General features: G+C 40.4%; 1 protein-coding gene across 1 annotated transcript in view; it reads left to right on the forward strand.

The window, feature by feature from the left end:
- LOC114564928 (xenotropic and polytropic retrovirus receptor 1 homolog) overlaps positions 1 to 26,508 on the forward strand; it is a 44,116-nt gene that overhangs the window by 14,139 nt on the left and 3,469 nt on the right. The window contains exons 2-14 of the mRNA XM_028592613.1: positions 6,971 to 7,022; positions 17,841 to 17,942; positions 18,107 to 18,330; positions 19,011 to 19,160; positions 20,887 to 20,970; positions 21,787 to 21,868; positions 22,476 to 22,565; positions 22,869 to 22,966; positions 23,198 to 23,377; positions 24,290 to 24,455; positions 24,555 to 24,746; positions 25,575 to 25,741; positions 25,868 to 26,007. Coding sequence (XP_028448414.1) covers positions 6,971 to 7,022; positions 17,841 to 17,942; positions 18,107 to 18,330; positions 19,011 to 19,160; positions 20,887 to 20,970; positions 21,787 to 21,868; positions 22,476 to 22,565; positions 22,869 to 22,966; positions 23,198 to 23,377; positions 24,290 to 24,455; positions 24,555 to 24,746; positions 25,575 to 25,741; positions 25,868 to 26,007 — 1,727 coding nt within the window. The remainder of the gene's footprint in view (positions 1 to 6,970; positions 7,023 to 17,840; positions 17,943 to 18,106; positions 18,331 to 19,010; positions 19,161 to 20,886; positions 20,971 to 21,786; positions 21,869 to 22,475; positions 22,566 to 22,868; positions 22,967 to 23,197; positions 23,378 to 24,289; positions 24,456 to 24,554; positions 24,747 to 25,574; positions 25,742 to 25,867; positions 26,008 to 26,508) is intronic.

The raw sequence follows: 26,508 nt of genomic DNA on the forward strand, positions 1-26,508 counted from the left end.
AAATTTTTGCAGGGGGGGACACATTTTTTTTCAAATACGCTGCACTTTCGCTGCATAAATTGCTGATTTTCGTGCAAAATATGCGTGGCTTGCATGATTTATAATAATAATAATCATCGCGATGAAATTGCTGGAATGAAAAATTGAAAAATGAAAATTGAAAAGAATGAAAAATTGCAGTTTGATGAAAAAGAGAAAAAGAAAGTGATTCCCCCCAACACCCTGCTTTTCGATGATGTTCACATCGCTTCACAACGTTCCCATGGCAACAGGGGAAAATGGCCGCTCTTGTGTGAAGTAAACGCAACATTTTTCAACTTTCTGCTAAGATATAAGTGACTTTTTTTGCAACGAAAATGCGGGGATTATGAAATCATGCAAGTTCCCGCAATTTATATATATATATATATATATCTTTGCTAGATCTATATATATATATATATATATATATATATATATATATATATCTTTGCTAGATCTCGATAGGTGGTGCTTCTGAAAAAGGAGAGACTGGCGCGTTTTTTTCCGACTCGCTTAATGACATCTTCACTATCAACAATCTCCACCAGCATTGGAAAACATATAGGAAAGCTCCAGCTAACCAGCCACAGTTCTCTCAGCCTCCACGCTGTATCCACTAGGGCTGGATATTGTTCAAAAATATTCGATACGATACCAATACCAATACTGTGACTTCGATACCGGTTCCTAAACGATACTTTTTTCAATACCAGTTTTATAAAACATAAATACATTACAACATTACACATTACGGCACAAATCTTATTATTTTTTTTTCAGTAACGTGAGCCCTGCCCCTGTGCGTAATTTTCCTGCCCGGCTCTGCGAAGTGTAACAGCCAATCACAGACATTATTAGATGCTTAGATGCTTATTGGCTCACTGAAGCTGATGAGATTTACTCCGTAGGAATTGACATTTGGTATTGAATGACGAGGCATCTTTGTATACTCGATACACTAGATGCAGTTCACTCGGTGCCTAAAAAGTATTGAGTTTGGTACCTAGCCCTAGTATCCATACAGCTATGTGATAATAAAACCGTTGCATTGATGCTGAAAACTTTGTGTAGGCCTACTTTTTTTTTCTACAAAGAAAATGTATCAGGAATCAATAAAGAATCGGACCAATGAGAATCGATAATGTCATTGGTATCAACAATCACTTCCCATGGCTATGCCCATTTATGTAATTCCCTGTCTGAAGGGTTGTCTGTTTCCCACACAGCATGTTGGGAAATGTGGGGGGAACATGGGTCCCTTGTGGAAAAGTGGTATTTCGAAGAAACGGGGTACCTAACTAGGGAATTAAAGTCGACTCATGCTCATGCTTACATTTGTGTGAAAAGAAGCTGTTTTTCTTGGTGATGCAGGAAAAATACAGTGACAGCAGAGGAGCTGATGGGAATGTTGGATAAAATAAACAAGGGTTCTCAGCGGTAGATTACTATACTATTCCTTGTAGTATTTAAAAACTCTCCTCCATCTGCTGCGTGCTTAATCGCTCGCGTTACAGTCGCAAAAGTCTTTAATTGATCCTGAATACTTTCCTTAAATTGTCCTTCATTATAGTCAGTCAATGAAAACAATGATTTGTTGTTACTACGCCATCATGAATTACATTATAGTATGTGTATCTGAAGGTTTCTCTCTGTGTCTGGGTAAAAAAAAGGTTTCTGCAGGATCCCCATTTGTCACAGCAATATCAGAACAACACTAATACGGCCCTATGCTCTTATATTCACAGCTGATTGTAGTTTTGGGTGATCTGGAATTTATGCAAACTCAACTAACGGGCCCATACTCTAAATGTAAATCTGGACTGGCAGAAACACTCGAGAATGGGAGTCCTCTTACTGCCTTCTTATTGATTTCTTTGTACATCTTGCTGTGCAAGAGTGCTCCAAATTAACTAACAGTCCAGCTTGTGTCGGAGTGCGCTCTGCTGCTCAAAGTGACTATTTACGAATGCACCCAATGTGTTTGTGTGAGAGAGCGAGAGTGGGGCACGCATCTCCTAAAATAGAAAATCAATATGTGGTGTTAAATGTTCAGGCTGGTGGCGGGCAGTCTGGAATAAATGAATGCCATTGGAAACACCAGCGTTGGCATACTGAAACATTTGATACAACCTACTATTTAACCACGGACCTGCTGATGCACATTCAGCCCGCCCTGGACCCATAAATATGAGTCAGCCGTCAACTCTGATAGTGGAGATTTTTTTTCAAACATGTTCTGAGTGCTTGTTTTCTCAGGTTACAGTGGCAGCAGTTTTGTATTGATCTTGAATCCATTCCTTAAATTGTACCCCTCTTTACTTGTTTGTATAGTCAATCAGTAAAAGACCTTCCTCCACACCGCTGTGGAGGAGGGTCTGGCTACTCCACACAGCATTCCAGGATGGGGGAGAAAAAAAATAAAAAATACGTGCTCTGGTTTATTGGATTTCTTTAAACCAATTTTTTGGGCGGTTTACTGACACAAGCCCAAGGTAACTGATATCTGGCCTAAACGGAGCAATCCCGGAAGTGGAACGTTGTGGATATAGACTAGTAAAACCCCAATTTTCTTTTCTCTGTTCTTAAAAAAAAAAAAAAAAAGGTTTTCTGCAGGACCCCCCCCTTTCTCAAAGGAATATCAGAACAACATTTCTAACGCCCTTTTCTAAAAACATTTACATCACATTGTAGTCAGTCAGTCAGTCTGACATTTATTTCTTTTGTTAAAGAAGTACATAACATGGATTTTCTACAATTTGAAGATCTGGCCCATTGGTTGTCCTCGCTGTGTGGCGTTGTATAGGTCAGCAGGTTATGAAGTTTGCATCTGTATCGGGGTTTTCCGTGGGTTTTAGAGGGCTTAGGCGCAAATGACTTCATATGCTCACATAACGCTTATTAGTGACGTCATTGCGCAATTCACTTTCATAAAGCTCAGTGGTTGTGTCGGTCGCAACAAGGGAGAGATCATCTAAAGCCATGTATCAAAATAATAAGCCAGTGATGACCTAAACGTTTTTTCAATTGTGTACATGTGCGTATACTGTATAGTATCTAATAGGAGTGGGGGATATGGATAAAATGTGACGTCAGTGTGATTTGTATATGGTATATATTGTGATATATTATATTTTCTGGAAAATCAATTAAGAAACTGTCTGCAGATAAAACAACCAGGTAGAAATGTCTAGTTAGAATTTCAGACAAGATTTTCTTTGGTTGAATACAGCCCTAGAATGTAAGTTTTCGGCTTATCCAGCGTATTTGATTGATACAAAACCTGTTAAGAATGAATATTCTGATAAAGCAGTCCTGTTTGGTGATTTGCAACAGTGACTACAACAATCCAATCATACCAGAGATATTAAAAACGTAAACAACATAGCAAAATCTCAGACAGCTGACTTGTTGAAAGTTGACATGGTCTCATCGGTCCTGTCACCCAACACTTAGCATAAGCGTAAGTGGACTCTACAGTACAACAGACATTTAATTTAGCAAGCTATGCATTTTTCTGCCACTGAATCTCACACCTTTTGGTGATGGTTGGCTACCAGTTAAACTTTTTGGATGGCAGGGTGCTGTACTTTTTAATGATAAGGCTGGCTAACTGGTTAAGCCAGGCTGTGTGGCTACACTGCTCCGCCCTGTTTAACTGTCCGTGAACAAGGCGCTTCTTGTCTATCAGCCCGCGGGCCACAAGCACCCAAAAAACAATCCCTGAGTGGCCCAGCTATCATCTCAACAGTCCCCATCAGAAAAGCTAAAACGAAAACGAGTAAAACATCTTTAACGAGCCTACAGATACTCCTACAGAAATTCCCAAAGTAGTACAGACCGTGAATGTAACACTCAGCCGATTTATGGTTCTGCGTTAAATCACGTCGCATTTCTTCCTACTCATTTCTTAATGCTCCCTTTCCGTAAACAACATGAAATCATAAAGAGGGTTTACTTTTCCTGCTACAGCGCTTCGACGGTGGTCAGAAAGCACAGGGGAGAAGTTTTGCTTCTACGTCTCCACCGCGAGTCTGTACTCTCTCTTCCACACTCTCCCCACGCACACACACCTACATCACTGCTCTATAATTCTCTTAAAGAGATACGCTAGAACTACGTACTACTGTAAATAAGCTTTAAAGCTTTAGTGCGTAACTTTTTGATATTAATGAATGTCCGTTACATTCAAGTAATTGCCAAATGAGTTGATACAAAGCTAATTAAGACTTTCAGTTCCATAAATCTCTCCCTGTATTTCTCAGTATGGCTATGTTTAGAAAATTGTGTCATCCGGCGACTTTTGCGCGCAGAAAATCAAGCGAAGATAAATGACCCCTTACCTCTTCTGAAGAGTCCATGTTTTTTTTTTTTTTAATCCTCCTTGTCCTCCTTGGTTTCAAGCAATTGCACGGAAGAGGGGTGGGGGTGGTGCGCGATCACCGAAGGCTTGTATCATGTGGATGCGCCGACTGTTGTGTTGTCATTACTTTGAATTTCTCATGGGGGCGACAGAAACTACGCACTATAGCTTTAACGGTGTGATGCATTATACTAGACGTCACACTCTTTGTAGGTGTAAACTCGTAAGGACCTAAGAAGTATGGTATCACTGTAAGTGTACTGTAACTGTATGTGTTAATCACGTTTGAACAATTTATTGAATTTTGGGACTAATAAAAGAAATTGTGATTCAATACTTTTTTGGAATTCATCTTTAATAATTCTTATATTGATACTGCCACTGCTACAATAACCATTTATTTTTTTTACTTTTTTATAACTTTTATTTATCAAGTGCAAGAGACAGACATAAAGTGCATACAAAAATACAATGTCTTTTCTTTTTTATGAACTTAAATGAACAACATCCCGCCCCCCTCCCTCCCGTCCTCCCCCCTCCCCTGACCCATGGTCCTCTTATACGTTTAAGATATATCATAAATAAGTAAAACAATAAAACAAAATTTAAATAAAAACAAATATATTACATACAAGTGAAATAAAAAATAAATTTAAAAAAACTATATATGTACTCATACAGTAATAATTAAAAATACCAATGTAAGGTGCTAGTGCTGATCATTAACTGTACAGTATTGTTTAAGTATTAATCAGTGGCTGGTTACTCCTCAGACATCAAAGCAAGTTATCTGTTATCTGTTATTTTGGAGTGTCTTAGGGTGAACAGATCATGGGGGCTGGCTATCTGACGCTGGCGGACCGGGACAGAGGGAATAATGCATATATAACCATACAGTGGGACTCAACAAAGAGACTTCCCGAGCTGGCAGCCTATCTAGATAGTTAAGTAGTGGTCTCCACTGAGTATAGAACCTGTCAGATGACCCTCTAAGTGAGAATTTGATCTTCTCCAGTTTCAGAAGGCCTAAAATGTTGTGAAGCCAGACTTTGATTGATGGTGGTTGAGGAGACTTCCACAATAACAGAATTCTCTTGCAAGCAATAAGAGAGGCGAAGGCAATTACGTTATTTTGAATGGCTGTGGCACGGAGGTCGTCTAGGGGCTTGCCGAAAATAGAGATATGTGGAGTTGGAGTTAAAGTTATGCCTAATACATCTGAAATTGTTGTAAAGAATAGTTGCCAGAATTCACACAACTTGGGGCATGCCCAAAACATGTGGGTAAGATTGCATGGAGTCTGGGAGCATCTACTACAGTTCTCATCAAATTTGTCTGGATAGAGCTTTGAAAGTTTGTCCTTACTATAGTGTAACCTGTGGAAGACTTTAAATTGTATTAGTGACAGTCTAGCGCAACAACCCCCATGGCTCCCTCCCAGAAGATCTCCGAGAGATTCAATTGGAGTTCTCACTCCCAGTTCATCTTGATCTTATGTGATTCACTGGCTGAGAACAATAAATTATAAAAATAAGAGATATGGCCCTTTGACAGGGTTTTAGCCATGAGAGCCAGGTCCATCCCGCTGGGTGTTGGTATCTGTGGGAATGACGTGACGTGTGTTTTCGCAGAGTCCCGCAACTGGAAGTACCGGGTAAAAGTCTGATTTATGTAGATTGAAGGTAGAGATTAATTGGTTGGAGCTCGCAAATATACCATCAATGTACAGGTCTCCCAAACTACGTAGCCCTTTTCTAAAATTGAGAATTGTGGGTCAATCTTTGCTGGAATGAACAGGTGATTATTGCAAATAGGAGTTGCTAGAGGGAGGGTGAGCCATCCGAAGTGGTGTCTTATTTGCATCAAAATTTTTAGTGTTCCAACAACAACCGGATTAGAGGTAAAGCTTGACGGGGAGAAGGGCAAGGTGCTACATGTTAAAGCTAACAGCGACGAGGAGCAGGAGGCTGACTCACTCTGGCACCAACTGGATTGAGGGGAAGTAAACCAAGATATTATCTTATGCACGTTGGCTGCCCAGTAGTAGCCGATTAGATTGGGTAGACCCAGTCCCCCAGCCGATCTATCCCTACAAAGCAGTGTACCACTTGCCCTTGGCCGTTTACCAGCCCAGATGAATGATGAAATAATGTCATTTATAGCTGTGAAAAAGGATTTGGGAAAATGGAGGGAGACATTTTTCAAAAAAGTTATTTAGTTGGTTTTCATCTGTGAGGGACTCTGATGCATATAGTTGGGAGAAGGATGATCTAAAAATGTCATTTATTCTGTCCGGAGTAAACGATAACCATTTCGGTCATTACTTTAACTTTCATTGACTGAGTATGATAACAAAAAAACTATTGAGCTGGACAGTTCATGGTTTGTTTTGACAAAACAACATGTATCCAATGGGATCTAAGGGTATATGTATGGGGGCAACTGACATTATGTAATAGGGCTCATATTGATGGTACGTAAAATAGCACTCGCCCTTTCAACGTCGTGGAGACGTTTCACAAGATGAATATTTCATGTAATTGTTTAATAATTAATTATTTGATCTTTTCTCTCTCATTGTGTCTGCAGGCTTTCAAAGAGATGCTGTATGCTGCTCAGGACCAGGCGCCGTCTATTGAAGGTATTCATTTTACACACCATCTCAGTTTCCCTCCAACAATGCTTATTAAATACAGAAAAAAAGAAAAGAAAATCACGCATCTTAAAAATTAGAGAAACTAAGACATAATAGTGCAAAGTTAAAAGAGAGATAACAGAGCTCAGCCCATAGCTTCATTCACTCAAAGCAGATAGTGTGCGTGAAATAAAAACAGGACACATAATTTCACTGCGTGTAGTGTTTAACTACGCTAACTAACCGTAATAGCGTGTAATGATGAAAAAAAAAACACAACAGCTGTGTATCAAAGACTGGGCAACAGCCGGGACGTAGAGAATCCACGCGTGAGAGGTGATGGATAGTTCCAGTCACTTCGTCATGTATTCACTTTGTTGAAACAAGAGAAGAAAGCCTCACTGATGTGAAGAACAGGACAGAGATACAGTACATATATAAATGCTCTCTGCCTGCCATATGCCAACGCTCCGGTAAGTCCTCTTTGCCCGGGCATTGCCAGCTTCCCGCACATTTGTTGACAAACTCCCACAAACAACAACGATGCACGCAACGGTGAAATGGTGATTTCAGCCGGAGCGGCTGTGGGTTGACTCTCCTGGTTCTCATGGGCTTTTTAAGTCCAAACGTGAAAAAACTTAACATGGTTTAATGTACCTAAACAATGATCACCAAATTTCTCTCTCATATTGCTCCTCATAACCACTGAAAACCCAAAGTCCAATTATTATGGACGTTATCTGACATTAAGCGTTTCTGCTTCATCAGATTTAGATCATTCACTTATTTTTATTTATTTATTTTACGACGTAGTTAAGGCGGCAGGCTTGTGTTGTTTAGGCAGCCGCCTTAACTGCAAAGTGCTGCACAAAACCCTGCACACACACACACACACACACACACACACACACACACACACACACACACACACACACACACACACACACAGATCAATAAGGTCTGCTTGATTAGTAAGTGGCTGATGACCTTTGAGCACCTACTAATAACAAGGAATGTGGAGCTGCTATTGGGGTTGTTAACAGGAAGTTGCAATGGTAAAGCAAATTAGCAGGAACCTTATTCATGTGAAACAAATTTATTTATTTATTTTCATTCTTTTAATGAGTTAAAGCTATAGTGTGTAGTTTCTGTCTCCCCCATGAGGAATTCCAAGTAATGACAACAATTCTGTCCGTCTATCCACATGATGCAAGCCTTCTGTGATCACGCACCACCCCCAGCCCTCCTCCACACAGTTGCTAGTAACCATGGAGGACACGGAGGATTAGAAAAAATATGAACTCTTCAGAAGAGGTAATTATCTTTACTCGAGTTTCTGCGTGGATAGTCGCCGGATGACACAAACACCAAAAATTACGCCCTAAAGCTTTAAATCCTTAAGAATCCCAGCAGTGCTTTCTGCACAACCAGTCCAGTAAATCCTGATGTGCTTAACAACTTACTGACAAGCATTTCTCAGGTCGTGCTAGTGGAGCTGTCATTTTTAAATGTGATTCTCCCACCTAATTTCAGTGCATCAAAATCAGTTCGCAAAACCAGGAAATCTGCTCAACAAAGCATCATAATCAAAAGGTGGATTGGATGAACTGCTTTTAGTTACAACATTTTAAGGCAAGGCAAGGCAGCTTTATTTGTATAGCACATTTCAGCAACAGGGCAATTCAAAGTGCTTTACATAAAACATTAAAGAGCAGTTAGAAAACGATTTAAAAAACAAATTAAAACATTAAAGAGCAGGTAAAAATGAAAAAAACAAAACTTCTCCGACCACAGGTCCTTTTGGCTCCGGTTACTTGGTGTTTTCGTTACCCATTACAAGATTGCAGTAGTTCTACTTTTCACTACGATGTAGCCGTCGCTACAAAGCTTAGTTTAATCTCGGTAAACCTTGCTAAATCCTGGACAGAATGTCTGTATGTATGTGTTTTCTTGATAAGTTCACAGAAATATCTGACAAGTTCACAGACGTCTTTCTTATTGACCTAGTTCACAGACTAAGTCTGACCAGTTCACAGACGTGGTCCTTGTATGGATAATCTATTGTCACACCCGTGTTTTTTGAGTTCTAATCTATGTGACACCCGCGTTGGAGAAATTCTCAGAAATATGTCCGTTATCTGTTCAAAAATACCAATAGATAAAAGACAAGAACAAAATTGACAGTGCAGTATAAGAAATTAAAGAACCGAGATATAAAATACACAAAATAGTGTAGTGTTCAGAAATGTGGAGTGAACTGTGAATCCTACGCTCACATGCTGAAGTGATTAGCTGTGATGTTTGGATCAGAGAAAGCAAAACAGTCTATTGTGAACATTATTTCATTTTGAAAATTGAAATGATTCAGCTATATTAAAGCGAAGATAAAAATAGAAATGTGGCTGCATGCTTTGGGAAATGACAAATACAACAGATGGTGCAGGTAAATGTAAACGTATGCATGTATTTTTTTTTTTTTAAACTACATGCACCAGTGCATGTACACAATAAAAAAGTATTTTGAGCCCTGCTTTAGTAATCAAAATATAACCATCTTCTTATTTGTATTGTTAAGTTTACAGTTTGCTCGGAAACATCGGAAAATACACAGCTTAGGGAACAGAAACTTCTCTTTTCGTGGCAGTGGATAAAGTTATTATCTTCTTCCAATAAATACTCTTGTGACAACAATACTAACGCTTCATGGTATAAGCGTTATACTGCACTCTGTGGAGTTCCACTATAGAAAACAATGGACTTGGCAGAGAAAATGCCTCTCCTCTTCGTTTCAAATTCTTTATTTTCATGTGCACAACAATTGCACAGAAGCAGTAGTTGGCAATCAAAATCTTAGTTCTCAGTTTCCCTCCAACAATGCTTATTAAATACATAAAAAAAGAAAAGAAAATCACGTATCTTAAAAAATAGAGAAACTAAGACATCAGAGTGCAAAGTTAAAAGAGAGATAAAATATACACATTTGAAATGTAAAATAAAATAACACATTTGTGGTAGACAGGTGTACACTGCAGTAATTCCAAAATTAATAAACTGAATGTTAACAGGAATGTATAGGTGAAGTGTATATTCTACTTTGCTATCAAGATTGGTATGTGCAGTTTTTTTTTTTTTTTTACTTCCAGCTACTCAATTACTTTTTATATGGGGCTACCTCATCCTGCATTATTGCTTAATTATGTGTCTTTTTAAAAATACACGAACAAAACAGCCGCAGTATGACCAAAATGTAAGGCCTCAAAGAGTCTTAAAACCAGTTATCAGAGGCTTTATTTTTCATCATGTAATGACAGGCCTCTTTGTGCCCCTGAACTGCACCCCTGAACACAAAACAGCGTGACTAGCACCATTTTGTCTTTCCGTGTATCTTTCCTTTCATCTTATTTTGACAAAAGTTAGCTACAGTCACCACTTAAGGGGCCTATTTTCAGTCCGAAATTTGACGTGACAGAACGTAACCCATAGAGCAGATCATGATCAGCCTCAAAACAAGGTAATTTGTAGTTTTTACCAGACCATCAGAAAAGACCCAAGCCTACCACACATGCCAAAACCCAAACCCATGAATATACAGTAGCTCTCATATAACTTCTTATACAGTTCACTTGCTGTAATTGGCATCACTTGTAGATCTGCCAGCTGCTTATCGATCTGATGGCATGGTGGTTTGCTGTGTGTGTGTGTGTGTGTGTGTGTGTGTTATTAGTTTTCATGAGTTGGTCATCATACTCTAAAAGAAGAGAGAGATCTGAACTGAGAGAGCTGAATTGGTAAGCAGGGAAAAAACTATAAAAAAAAACCCTCAAACACTCGGACTATTCCATGGTACCAGACAAAATCAGACTAGTAGAAAATAAGAAAGAGGAAGGTCAGCATTATATATGTCTGGTGTATAAAATGGCTGTACCCTCGCTGCGCTTCATATTCATAAAATTACCAGTGGAAACAATGGTGCTGTGTCTCAATCCGTGCCAATTGCCATTTTGAGTTCCCCGGTGCGTTCACACCGTCGAAAGCATACCAAAATGCAGTGCACTAGGAGTACCCGGATGGTGCTCTCACGCAGTCAATAAGATGAGTGTGGAACGCTGCAACATTCTCACCCGCAACGGTCGCCATCTTTGTTGCGTACTACGTACACTACGGGATCACCAACGTGTTTTCAAACTTGTGGGAATGGCGTGCCAGGAAGCTGCAGCAGTTGCGATTGAAACGGCAGACACGGAAGTATTTTCCATGGTATCCAACAATGGCTCTGACACTATGCCTATATATGGCTCTATGATATCTACAGAAGTCTCTAGTCACATGTTGTTATCTACTGTGATTCACAGGCTCTTCCATTCTCATCTTCTGGCTAATGAATAAATCCTCCCCTTTGTTCTCACACTAATGTCATCAATAACAAACACCTATCACTAGTGAAAATGATTGGGGATTAATAAGTCCTGCAAAGATCTGAAGAAATTAGGTTTTTTTGTGTAAGGAAAAATGATTGACTTCCTCTTAAATTCTGGTGTATTGGTGTAACCTTTTCAGTGTATTCTCAGCTGTATGGCTTGATCCCAAAATTATAAAACTAGTTCTGCACTTGGAAGACCCGTGCCAATAGACAGCAAGAGCATTGCTGGACCTATCTTCACAGTGCCGTGGAGTCATTTCTGTTTGCTTTTCTTTAAACCGATCACAATCGTCTTGGGCGGCACTAAGCTCCGGACGAAGCGCCGGTGGCTCTCCAAACGGGTCTCAGGAACCAAGTTGTTATGGTCGAACACATAAAATATTAAATGTATTCCTAAATGTAATATTGAAAACTTCACACAATACACTGATTCACTGAACGAACCAAGCAGTCCCGTCTTATCGCACAATCCAAATTTTCTTCAAAACGTGGCTTGTTCAGTATGTAGCTTGCTAGCTCGAAGGTTGGCGTTGTTTCCCGTGAGCCTCGTGCCGAATGTTGGGCTTTATCCTCGAAATGTGCTTCCGTTGATCCAGACGAACCGTCTAATAACACCGTGTAGTTGAAACCTTTTTTTTTAGCAAGCACACTTTAACTAATCATAAGTATTCGCTTACTGCTCTAACATCTTTAAATAGTAGAAATGTACACAAACAATCAGGCTGATTTAGGAGACAACAGAATATGAGAGAAGCGGGGAGATTGTAGAGCTGTTATTATGTCAATCCCACAAACCATCTATCACTTCACTTATCCCTCCAGCTTGTTCCATGGCCTCCCTGCCTTTTTCTTTTGGTCACTCTCTTTCCATTACTGTCTCTCCATGTTTGTCTCTCCTTCTCCATGTGACTGACTTCATCAGCTGCTCTGTTCGGCAGAATTATGTAACTTCAGTTTTTAGCAACGGTATCAGTGAGTGCTTGAAAAACAATGGAAGACAGATTGATTTAAAAAAAAAAAAAAAAAAAAAAAAAAGTCAATTGAAAATTCCTGCAGTTGTAGTAATACAACTTATAAAGAAGCTGAGGAGTAGTCTGAAGAGAGATGACAGCTTTGGATAAAACCTGAGGCAATGATCATTTAATGTGGATGCCCCTCCCCCCCCTTCTGTCTTCAGCTGTCCTATCGAATAAAGGCCAAAAAAGCCCCAAAAATACACACACCCCTCCAAAATAAAGTTCTACCAATTTCTAGGGGTGGGAATCACCAGAGGTCTCACGATACGATATCATCACGATACTTATGTCACGTTACAATATTATTGCGATTTTAAACATATTGCAATATTCTACTGTTTATTGCAATTTATTACCCTTTTTCCAACTTCATATTTTTCCCATTTTCAAATGATGTCCCCAAAAGGAGATTTTGTCAACATTTGTTTTATCTAAAAAGATAAATTTCTCTGTTTGTTTATCTCACTTCAATTTTGTTGCTGCAAAATGGGGATTGTCAAGCAGACAAACTGACCAACACAGATATAATACCAGATCGATACTTGGCGTCTGTGTATTGATACAATATTGCCACGGAAAATATCGCAATACTATGCTGTATCGATTTTTTCCCCTACCAATTTCTCATTTACCTCCGATTCCATCTAGCCACTCAGACGGTTTGGGTTTGATGTGGCCACATTATGAACTTTCATTCTCCACTCCACGATGGAGCTGAAAGTTTGTCATGTTCAAAGCGTTCCAGCAGCTACTTGTCATTCCACAAGTGTGGACACTGTGAACAGGATTAACAGGAACAGGGAATAGTTCCCGATACTAATGTTGACAGCATGTGTTATCCAACAGTAATGGGGACACTGGAAGAGAGGAAACGTAATGTAAAGATTCCATGTGTGTCCATTGTATTAAGGTGGACGCAGAAAATCTCAGAGAAAGATATCTCAAAACATAGACAAATGAAGTAAAGAAAAATCTATCTGCATGGCCACTAGAGGTAAGAGAGAAAATGTGTTTAAACATGTTTTGGCCTCGTCTGATGGTTGTTAGCACACCTCTGCTGCACTGGCTGGCTTCCAAGTGTGAATGCGTGTAACTGTGTGAGAGTAAAGCAGGGTGTTGCTGAAAAATAAGAGCTAAAAAACATCAATTGTCAAATGGAAAGTGTAGCCTATTACCGACAGAGAGACATGTCATAATGATAATAATTATAATAATCATGATGACATGAGTCGGGACACAGGGAAAAGAGCAGAATAAGGCCAAAAAAGGATAAGGAGATTACTGTAGTCTGACTGTGGCTATTTGTGTGGTTGTGCACTAGTAAGAGAGAGAGAGAGAGAGAGGGGGGGAGAGGGTTTTAGTGGTTCGGACACTCCAATTTAGTTAATTTGGTGTCTTGTCTAAAAGCAGCCAGTCTGAAACACAGTGAATCACTGAGTCTGCAAAGTCTGACTCAAAACCACCTGCCCGGTCTGTTGTTGACGTGACAGTGGGTACAAGTTAGCGGTTGGACACACACATACAGTTCTCTGTGACCATTTTTGATGGAAATTACAGGACTCTGTTCTGGTAAAAGGAATTCAACTTTTTTAAGCCCGGTATTTGGGATACAAGTAAATATAACATTGATATCAACACAATTCTCCAAAACAACTTAAAAAGAGCACAAACCAGAGGCTGTCACGACACTTTGAAAACTAAACCAACCAAACTAAACTTTGATGGGAAACTTGATTCCGTGCATATTCCAAATGATTGGTTTTCTAAACTTTGTTTGGCTCATCTGTCTAATATGTCTTCCTATTGCAGTTCCTGTTCAAAACACGCCTGTTTAGAATGGACCACTTGCTTGGCTTCCTCTATTGCTGCTTGCAGCTTTCTTCAGAACCACTGTACCCCAAAATAACTCGCAGAAGGCCCCCAAAGCACTTAATATGCAACCCAACTGTATACTACTGACTTACTTTGTACTTCTACTTCAAAGGAAAAAAGCTTCCTCAGCTAACAGAGACATGTTACTGGTTACGTTTACTCACAAAATATCCCAATTAAATTATGAGGCATTTTATTCATTAAACTATCCAGCATTACATCCGAGTTGAAAGCTCCACCATGAACAGACATGAAGTAATGTTAAGTACATTATGCGGATATAATGCCTCTCTTTTCACGTGAAGTAAACATTTGAATTCAGGACTTGTATCGTGTGTTATCAATGGTTTTACTGTTCATTATAGTTTAAAGTTTTACTAAGGAAAAACACATTTTGAATACTTTCCCAGTTAGAGAAAGGGTGAAAAGTAAAGCAATATGCTGTTTGCCTGGCACCCCTAAATCATTATATCATGCTATTATTATATCTTGCCAAAATTAATAATTTTGTCATTTTAGTCTGATTTCACAGAAGATTTTATCTGATATATGTTATTGCCTACTGACGTTATCTTCACTTGTCACTCAGCTGTCTTGCCGTTATTACAGACGTGTGAAGTAATCACGTCACCTTAAATAAATCAGTGGCTACATTATCTTGAGCATTATCCCCTATGAAATTGTTTACTTTTTCCTATAGAAAAGTTTGATCCATTTGGTCCGATAAAATGTCGAAAGTCTAGAAGAGCTGCACGATTTTAAAACCATTTAATCCCCATTCAAGTTAGCGGCGCCCTTAACTGGGAGCAGCTGGAGGTCTCTAGTGCGCCTGCTGTACGGGCTGCACAGTGCAGAAACAGTGCCGATCATCCGGGTCATTTTTTGGCTCCACGATGGCACCAAGATCTTGGTTGCATCTGTTGCTGTGGTCCTGCTACACCCTGCTACCCTCTGCGGTGCCCACCCTGCTATGCTCTGCTGGGCCACGCTACATCCTGTAGCGCCCTGCAGTGCCCTGCTATGACATGAACTACTAAGACTACCATTTGTAGTCGCTGTTCCTTTATCTTTATTGTGACTATTATTTTCACTGTTCATCACACCCCCAACCGGCCCCGTCAGACACCGTCTACCAAGAGCCCGGGTCTGCCGAGGTTTCTTCCTAAAAGGGAGTTTTTCCTCACCACTAAATGCTTGCTCTTGGGGGGAATTACTGGAATTGTTGGGGCTTTGTAAACTATAGAGAGTCTATACCTAATCTATCTGTAAAGTGTCTCAAGATAACTCTTGTTATGATTTGATACTATAAATAAAATTGAATTAAATTGAATGATGACTCCATGCGCCACTGAGCAACTCCGCCTCGGGTGCTGTATCCAGTTCTTTTTATACATCCATGGGTGCGACATTTCGTTTCAGAACAACAACAAAAAACTCAAAACAAAATGACATGAAAGAAAAAAGAACATCATGGCCCAGGCTTGTTTATTGTTTTGCTGTTTTTTCAAAAGTACGAGAGCGTTATTAAAGTTTAGGTAGGGACAGATCCAAAAAACATAGATAAGCTTAAACAGTCATCTGATGTACCGGTATATGTATCATAGTGTTTTTAGCTGATGCTAATTCACAACGCTTTTGGTTAAAAATCAAAAATACAGATTAGCATTATTTAAAAAATAAGAGAGATGAAATAAAATGGAATGAAATGAAAAAGGAAAGAAAGTATACACAGAGAGAGCACAGTGTAAAAACTAAACATGAGAGCAATATTGTTCCTGAATTAGCCACCATTTGTTATTGTTTTTTTTTAAGGTGGCTAATGTTGGGATACATTTCAAGTTGTCTTGCAGAGAGTTCAATAATTTTGCCCCTTTTACTGAAAAGGCAGTTTGGGCAAATGATGCTCTACGGAAAGGGATGCTACGATTGCCTTTTAACGCTGCTCGGGTGGTGGATCTGGTACCACTTTGCTGTCTTGTTATTATTTTGCAAAGGGGTGGGGTAGCAGCGTTATTTAGGCATTTGAAGACCAATTTAACAAACTGCAGGGAGATAAAATTAGCAAAACTTAAAATCGTATGTTTGCTTAGAATTTGGCAGTGGCTGTACCTTTTATTCTCTTCTTGTCCAGGACTTTCAAGGCTCGGTTATAAAGACAATCTGTGGTCTTAATTGATGACAGGTGAGCTTGGGACCATGTGGTTAAGCCATACGATATACGTGTGAGAGAATCGTAGAATTCATCGCAGATGGATGATCCGAGCTGATGTAGCAACACTGTAGCAATTCAATTCACCACGCATTTATCGTGCAATCTGATGACCATTTCAAACTGCCATACAGTCTGACATAGTTTGCCATAGATTGTATTAGACCTTGCACAGTGTGACGTACACGATCGTTGTTGTTACACAGTTTAAAGACTACTCTAAAGTGTCTGGAAAAAACACTCCGCCTTCCTTAAACACAGAACCATATTTTCAAAATAGAATGAAGATGACATTTTCATGAATCAGCATCTCCACACTGTATTTATGTTGCCTTAGTCAAGGAGACCCCTACGTTGTATTAGTGTTGGATACAATTATTTATGAAAGGGAGTATGCAAACGGCATTAAAGTTGTAATTCAGATGCATTATATACATCAAAAGTGTTGAAGGGTTAAGAAATAAGTGTTCACAGAAAAACAACAAGAGAATCCACCTTTTGGCAAGTGTTGTCAGAGCTGGATGCCCTGCTGCTGTCTCACTGCTCCACCTGCTGGCCAGAGCAGGACAGTACGGGGGTTTGCTGCAAAAAGACCTGATGGAGATTTACATTCTCACACTCGGATCCTCCGTCCCCACTTGTCCTTGTTTTGCCTTTGCTGTCCTCTCCTCACCATCCCCTTCTGTCCTCCTGTTTATTTTCCATCTACATTCAGGTCCAATAAAGTGGTTTAATTAGTAGGGCTGGGACGATATGCTTTTGTCCCAATTTGATTCTTTCACCATACATGGGCACCGGTTGGATTTGTAGTGCGATTTTTGTTTATCGCGATTCTAGAAGTATTGCGATTCAATAGTATTGAGTGTTGCCATTTTCTTTTCCTTCTTTAACAAAAACAAAAGTTGAATGATACACTTCTAGAGACAATACATCATGAGACATTTCTAAAAACGAATTGTTTTCTAAACAGGAAGTCAGTCAGTCAGTCAGTCTGACCTTTATTTCATTTGTAAAGAAGTACATAAGGATTTTCTGCATTTTCTACTTTTGGTCTGTTTTGCTGGAAACGGATATGATGTAGTCGGCAGTACGGTATAAACAGAAAATATTTAGCTCAATCATTGGTAAAGAAATAAAAAATATTGATTCTGGGGGAAATTATTGATTTTAGAAATTGTCGCCAAAAAATAACTAAATCACGATGCATGCATGAATGGATTTTGATTCCCCCACCCCTACTAATTAGTGCTGCGTCTCCACTCTGGTCTGGAAGGCTCACTAATCTGACAACTCTTATCTCCCTGCAGTCACAGACGAGGATACGGTTAAGAGGTACTATGCCAAGTTTGAGGAGAAGTTCTTCCAGACATGTGAAAAAGAACTGGCCAAGATCAACACCTTCTACTCTGGTAATGACTTCCTACTCTGTACACACACACACACACACAAACACTCATATACCCAAGAGCTAGAAATCACTCATTCAGATACAGCTCTGACAGTCTGCTGTGCTCATTATCCTGCAGAGGCTTTCTATCTTTAAATCTCTTTTGTTCTCCTCCTCCCCATTCAGAAAAGCTGGCTGAGGCTCAGCGGCGATTCGCCACGCTGCAGAACGAGCTGCAGTCCTCATTGGACGCCCAGAGGGAGAGCTGGGCTAACGGGCGGGGCCTGCGGAAGAGGAAGACGGTGTTCGCCCTGTCGCAGCAGGAGCGATGCAAACACCGAAACATAAAGGACCTGCAGCTGGCCTTCTCTGAGTTCTACCTCAGCCTCATACTGCTGCAGAACTACCAGGTGCTCAAACTACATCTCAGCCCGCACACACGCCAAGCAAATTCACCCAACAGACAATTTTCCAGTCTCTGTATAAAGATTGTATTAGTTTATTTGACGCAGGGCAATGCTGATCGTTCAAAAGAAACAACAACTGCAAATGAAAGGTCTATACATTTGTTGTCCCTGGCAAGATGTTAAAAATGCACCCTAAAAAAAGTAACAAAAGTAATACATGTATTATGCCTAGTTGCTAAAGCTTTAGGTAATAGGGTGCGGTAATGATTAAATGAAGGAGCTGGTAGATTTGCTTCACTTACCAACCCAAAAAATCTTAGGTAATCTTTTGAATGGTTGTTAGAATTTGGCCATTTGGCTGGTGGATGAAAAAGTTCATTTTGAACCCTGATAATATGTGTAGAATAAGCCACTATAATATGTACAGTATATAATCATTATTTCAGTCAGTGCAGATAGGGGGTATACTGCACATTCAGTCTGCTTGGCTAAACACAGCTGTACCACATGCAGAGCCTTGTCACTTTTAGGTAACTTCTAGTTTCACATCTTTCATGAGCAGTGGTTAACTAGTTTGTTTTGACAGGTTTGATTCTTTTCATTAAACATCCCCCTCTCTCTCTCTCTCTCTCTCTCTCTCTCTCTCTCTCTCTCTCCCTCTCTCTCTCTGTGTGTCTCTGTAGAACCTGAACTTCACAGGTTTCAGGAAGATCCTGAAGAAGCATGATAAGATTTTGGAGACGTCGAGGGGGGCTGACTGGAGGGTGGTCCACGTTGAAGTGGCTCCATTTTACACATGCAAGAAAATCACCCAGCTCATCTCTGAGACCGAGGTACACACACATGTGTAGATATTCATGTAAACGTGCTGAAATTCACACACATTATATTAGCATCGCTGTAGTTAAAGTCAACGTTTAAGTAAAAGTCAACCAGACACAGGCCTGCGGCTCTTATACATCCACGACACCGACAGAGAGCAGAGGAGAGAGACAGCGATTTAACTTGGGCCGCGTTCAGCCCCGAGAAAACATAGCAAAGCATTTATTTCGAGGGAAGCGCTGGTGTGTTCAACACCCTGTTGTGTTGGCACACTGCCTTTGCAATATAGCAGGATTTGTACACGTCACTGCTGATTGAGTAGCACCTCTGACATAGCAACTGGGGCTGCACGATATGATGGAAATATGCGATAATATTGTCGAATATCCCGATAACAATATTACTTGCGATAAATAAACCGATATTAAAGTGTACTCAGTTCTGCATTTCATGCTGCTTTCAGTATTCTGCTTATATACAACACATTGCTTGTTGAATTTATAACAAATGAAAGATAACCATTTCCAACATTCTTTTATTGAACAAATTGAACATTGAATTGAATATAAAAAGCAGCACTAAAGAAAGCATGAACTTCAACTTACACAACAAACTCTGAGGGCCCTATCTTCACCCGGTGCAGCGCAAAGCCCGACACAAGTGTCTTTGCTAGTTTGACACAGTTGTCAATTTCCTGTCCAGCGCCCGCCGTTTGTTTAAATAGAAAATGCACCTGCGCCCATCTGTGCGTCCATGGGCGTGATGGTCTTACAGGGAGGTGTGTTCAAGTGCATTCTGGGCATATTGCTATCTCAAGGCAGCGGGAAGTGATCACGTCATTGACCAACAAAAACCTGGTCTAAAGTCAACAACGCAGCATTTCATGGTTATTTTAACAGAGCATTAGTAAAATACGCCTAGGCTCGTGCACAGTGCACACACTATGCTTGTTACACACACACACACACAGGGAAGTGCAGCAGCACACAAACATGCAAAAGATTACAAATAAAAATATTACGGTGCAACTCTGCCATCATAATAGCAATGCGCCAAGGTCCAATTCTGGCTTTTAAAGGGAATGGGAGATGACACTCTGATTGTTTTATTGCATGTTACGCCCAAAACACACCTATGAATTAATGAAGACACTAAGTACAACCCTTTTGAATTTGAATTTGAATTTGAACCATGTGCCTGGTGCACGGACCCTTTTTTCCGCCGTTAAACTTGCAAAAGTGGATTTGGACACGCCCTAAACGCACCTGCGCCAGGCGCTTCACGCCATGCGCTAAGATCATTAAAATAGGGCCCTGAGTGTCTTTTGCATTATGTCGCAGCCTTTCACAATGTGTTTATTGGGCCAACTGATATTTCAAGACGATAAAAAATATATATATATATATTGTGCAGCCCTAATACCAACCAAACAAGAGAAGACGTACCGCAAAGCCGTTTTGAGGAAACATTTTCTTAATCCCGGAAACCGGTCCTCACCGTTTTCAGATTGAACCCTCTTTTTATCTTTTTATTTTTATTGCTCTTCATTCTTGTTTTTATTTCTCCAAATGTTGTCTTGCTGAAATTTGGCTTTTTGCATTGCTTTGTCTGTCAAAGCACTTTGAAAACTCTTTAAAGGCGGTCTATAAATAAAGTCATTATTATTGGGAACATTATCAATATAATATTAGTTAGGAAGAGAGCAAACCCCACAAATTCTCTCTCTGTGTCTCTCAGGCATTGGTTACAACGGAGCTGGAAGGTGGCGACAGGCAGAGGGCCATGAAGAGGCTGAGGGTTCCTCCCCTGGGAGCTGCACAGGTCAGACACACACACACACACACACACACACACACACACACACACACACACACACACACACACACACACACACACACACACACACACACACACACACACACACACACACTAGGGATCGACCGATGCAGGTATTTCAAGGCCGATACAGATATGCATATGCAGTGAAAATGATGATATTTTAGTCAAAATTAAGATTTTAGAATGTTACAAACTCCAACACAATAATAAATTAGAAACTTTCAACACAATCCCCAGTAACAGAGAGTCAGATAGTTTTGTGGGCGGGACATGAAGACAGACTCAGTGGTGAGGGAAACCGAAGAAAAGGGACAGACACAGAGCTGTAGTGGAGCCAAAGTCGCACACTTTTTTCAGATGCAGATCCTTAACACATGCACACACACACACACACACACACACACACACACACACACACACACACATGCTCCTGTTGTCCTTTTATTGCACAAAATCAAACTTTCAGCCACAGAAAGTTTCCTTTGGTAACAGATATATAATAGAACAAAGTGCATGACCAAGATGCCCTATTTAACTTGTCTTGTGATTGTGGCCGGGTTGGCTCAGTCGGTAGAGCGGGCGCACGTATGTAGAGGTTTACTCCTCGACGCAGCGGGCCCGGGTTTGACTCCGACCTGCGGCCCTTTGCTGCATGTCATTCCCCCCTCTCTCTCCCCTTTCATGTCTCCATCTTTCCTGTAAAAATAAAGGCCTAAAAATGACCCAAAAAATATACAGTGTGTATATATATATTGTCATGCTCTGAGGGGTTGACTGTGTCTGTCTGTCTGCCTACAGCCTGCTCCTGCTTGGACCACCTTTAGAGTCGGCCTTTACTGTGGAGTATTCCTCGTCTTAATAGTCACTGTGGTCATTACAGGTAACACATACAGTACATACACATATGTACGTACAATTCATGCAATATAACTATTGTTACATAAATTCTATATGTAAGAGGATAGAATATTTTAAGATTTGAAGGTATGACACTGTGAGTCTTCTAGTGATTCAATTTCACTTCCTGGAAAAAATAACTGTCACGGTGTCCAGGCCAGAAAATATACATCACTTGCCATATTTTGGCTTGCATCAATCACAACAGAACACACTGTAGTTTCAGGGTCATAACCTATGTATGTCTTTTGCCGTGTGGATACTGTTTTATAATCCTTAAGAAGAATGAAGGAATAAGTAAGCTTTATTTTTTTTTTCTCCCTCTGCCTATTAATTTCCATTTGTTTGATTTGAGCAAATAAATAAAGTCAAACTATCCTCTCCAGTTGGCAACAGCACAATCATTATCAATATTCAGTGACCAATTTAAAAAAAAAAAAAAAAAAAAAAAAAAGTAGCAATACAAGACTGGGCAAAATCATGTTGTGTCATGTTAAGTTGTTACTGAATGATCTTGTGTAAGTGTTCTCACTCTCCTTCTCTGGTTTTGCACTTCTATCATTTTCCATTTTCCCTCTAACTGCCACTAGGAGCTGTGGTGACAGAAGAAGTTGATGTTTGGCCTATGGTCAGGATCTACAGAGGAGGCTTCCTGTTAATAGAATTCCTCTTCCTGTTAGGTATACACACAAACACACACACACACACACACACACACACACACACACACAGGATGGTTTCCGTACATTCAGTTCAAGACCTGGAAGGGAGAAAGGAAAACGAGCCTTGTTGTACCCCAAGAATACATGAAAAACATATACTATCTGCAATGGTAATGTTACGTAAATTACAGTTACCAATTTATATTGCACGCACAAACACACGCATGTTTCCCTACCACCTAAGTTTGAATGGTTTTCCCGTTCGAAGTAAGAGCACAAACAACGTGAAGTCGATGTCAGTCCTTTTTTTCTCTCTTCCAGGCATCAACACCTACGGCTGGAGGCAGGCGGGGGTTAACCACGTACTCATATTTGAACTCAACCCCAGAAACAACCTGTCACATCAGCATCTGTTTGAGGTTTAAGCACACACATGCAAACATTCTGTCTAACAAAATGAGATGGAAAATAATAACTTTGTAACCAGGAGCATGTCAATCAATCCGTTGTTCTCTACATGAGTCAATATGCTGGATATTCATTTGTCTTTATGGATTTCAGACATTTCTCCATGCTGATGGATATTGTGACTGAATTAGTGTGTGTGTGTGTGTGTGTGTGTGTGTGTGTGTGTGTGTGTGTGTGTGCAGATTGCAGGTCTGTTGGGGGTGCTGTGGTGCGTCAGCCTGCTGTGCTGTCTCTTCAGTAGTAGCATCCTGGTACCAATGCAGGCTAACCCTCTTGCTCTCTACGGCCTCTTCCTCCTCTTCCTCATCAACCCCTTCAAGACCTGCTACTACAAGTCCCGCTTCTGGCTGCTCAAACTCTTGGTAGCGTCACTCGGTTACACACCATACAGTTGTCCTGTTTGCTTCTGTCACCACTGTTCACCTTTTTGCGCGACCGCACAGTATATTTGATGCAGTAAATTATCTTCATTGTAGTCGACAGAGATGTTTGAAGTGTTTGACCGTTTTGAAAGATCCACTATTTGACATTTCTAGGGAAAAAAAGTTGCTCTATTTTGCATCTAAGTTGAGTGAGAAATAGAGCTCCAGACTTACTTTTTTCATAGGTTGCACTGGTGCGCCTACATTTTTTTCATTTAGGTGCACCAGCACATTATTTAAAGATTATTTTTTGGCTTTTCACTTTATTAGATAGTGACAGTGGATAGACCAGAAAGGGACGACATAAAGCTCTGCCTGCCACACACCGGATTTTAAGATTCAAGATTTTTTTATTTGCCATTTGTACATACAAAAAACAGTCAGCAATTCTTGTGCATGGTCTTTGAGTCAAGTAAAAAAGAGTTAAGGGCAAAGAAAAACACACCGACTAAGATAGAAAAATATTATACAAGGTAAATAAAATAAAATAAGACAAAAAAAACATAGATACTCTTTTATACTAATACAAAAGAGTGCAAAAAATATAATACATCTTGAGACATTGTGCTTTTTTTAACATTTCAGTAGTGGGACAGCAGGTCTTCAGGCACTACCAATGTGCAGAACTACAAAGCGTGATTTAAGAAATCTATTTTGGTCATCTATGAGAACGGTTCAGATGCCAGTTTAGTCCATCACAACACCCGAAATAAAGAGCAAAAACACAAACACAAAAAAGAAATGGATGTAGTCCACTTTGTCAGAGCATACTAATGATCGCTTCAGGTCAGGATTCTGCAGCGAAACTGCTAATAACTCTGACACTGTCCTCTCTGGCCCTTTCTTTCACAGTTTCGAGTGGTGACAGCTCCGTTTCATCGGGTTGGCTTTGCAGACTTCTGGCTGGCGGACCAGTTGAACTCTCTGGGTGTGGTTCTGATGGATCTGGAGTACATGATCTGCTTCTACAGTTTTGAACTGGACTGGAAACAACACAATGGACTCATCAGCAGTAAAAGTGAGACTGAACAATTAAATGCCGTAAAGACCCTGATCCAATGACGATGGACCCACCCCTCATCGTGACCACGCTGTTTCTGTGTGCCGCTCTCTGCAGGTGACGTGTGTAATTCCTACTCCTATGGGGTCCGTGCGGTGATCCAGTGTCTTCCGGCTTGGTTCCGATTCGTCCAGTGTCTGCGACGTTACCGTGACTCCAAACGGGCCTTCCCTCACCTGGTTAACGCTGGGAAATACTCCACTTCCTTCTTTGTTGTCACCTTTGCTGCCCTGTACAGCACACATAAAGGTAGAATGGAGACTCAAATACACTACTCATCTTTGTTGTATTCCATGCACAGATCGCACCAGGTTTTTATAGGAAACTGACCTTTTATTAGAGACAGACCTTTTTATATTTTTCCATAACTTAGTAAAATGTCTCCCTGTTTTCTGATCTTCTCCTGTTTTACTGTTTTTATTGCATCCCTGTTTCCCTGTTGTCTTTATAACTTATCAGTCATGTCATACATGTCATCGCATGCAATGCGTGGGAATGACTTACTTAATAGAAATATATTTTAAATATATCTATAAGTCACTAAGAGTGTCTGAAAAGTTGCCAAATCTAGCGAGAAAGTTGGCAGGTTGGCAACAGTGTCCACAGCGTTACTGCTGAAGCTTCACAATTTGCCAAACTAAGGAGCGAAAGCACAAAACGTGCGTGCGTTAATCACACGTTAAAAAAACAAAAAGTGAATTTGCATTAACTCATTATTAACGCATTTATCTTGACAGCCCTGGTTCTTTCCTTAAAGAAAAAGGATATTTTCCAGGTTTCCAGGCCATTGTATATTTAGTAGAGAGCAGCTGTTCCTGTTGTGTATCAGAAGCCAAAGTAACAGCAGGTTAAGATTTGATTAAATAATTCATCACTTGTATGTAGAAGTTAAGGCTGCTTGGAATACATTTTTCGGATGGTCGTGCACATGCAGTATTTTGCTTCTCTCCTCTAAGGGAAAAATACAGCTGTCTGGGTTATTAGAAAACGCGTTTCCATTTTTGAACCTATTGAACTGATGCTCTCTCTCTCTCTCTCTCTCTCTCTCTCTCTCTCTCTCTCTCTCTCTCTCCTCAGCTGCAAAGCACGCTGACACCCAGATCTTCCTCTACTTGTATATCGGCTGTTTAGTGGTCAGCTCGTGTTACACACTGATCTGGGATCTGAAGATGGACTGGGGCCTGTTTGACCGCAATGCAGGAGAGAATACCTTTCTGAGAGAGGAGATAGTCTACCCACATAAGGTATTTCTCCACACAGGGAACTTGTGTTGGGGGAGAATGGCTGATACAGTGGCTTGATCCTTTTCAAAAGGAGTCCCTGAGAATATAAACTGTCATAACTGTCTTGTTTTCCGTCTCTCCCTCCAGGCATATTACTACAGTGCCATAGTGGAGGACGTGCTGTTGCGTTTTTCATGGACTTTAACGCTCTCCCTCAGCACAGTCCCCGGGTGGCACAACATCTCTGACATACTGGCGACTGTACTGGCCCCAATGGAGGTCTTTAGGTACACACAATCTTTCTTTATCTTTTCTATGACGATGAAGGTTGGTGTGGACCATTGTTATTCACTATTGTTAGAATTTTTAATATGTAAAGTACAGCATTAGCCTAGAAATCTAGACGCACCCTAGTTGCAGCAAATTTAATTTGCAGCCGGGAGGGGTCTAGGCACTTTCCGTTGACTTGTGAGCTGGAAAAACCAAACTCTAGTCGGGCCAATCACATCGTGTATAGAGTCGGTGGGCGGGCTTATGGCTGCTGCTGCTGGGAACAGCGGTCTTCTTGAAGACTTGGAGTTCAGCTTTTCTTTGACAAAAGAACAAAGAACGGCACTGAAATCATTCTTAAAAAAGGAAGATGTTTTGCCGACCGGATACAGCAAAAGTTTAATCTATCAACTAGCTTCTATACCTTCTTCGTCGCTCTGGCTTCTTCGTCGCTCTGGTAGGTTGTAGCGCTATCCTATTACGTGAAGAGGGAATTTGAAAGACAACCGTTTATCCCG

Source organism: Perca flavescens, chromosome 12, assembly GCF_004354835.1.
Source record: "Perca flavescens isolate YP-PL-M2 chromosome 12, PFLA_1.0, whole genome shotgun sequence".
NCBI lineage: Eukaryota > Metazoa > Chordata > Actinopteri > Perciformes > Percidae > Perca > Perca flavescens.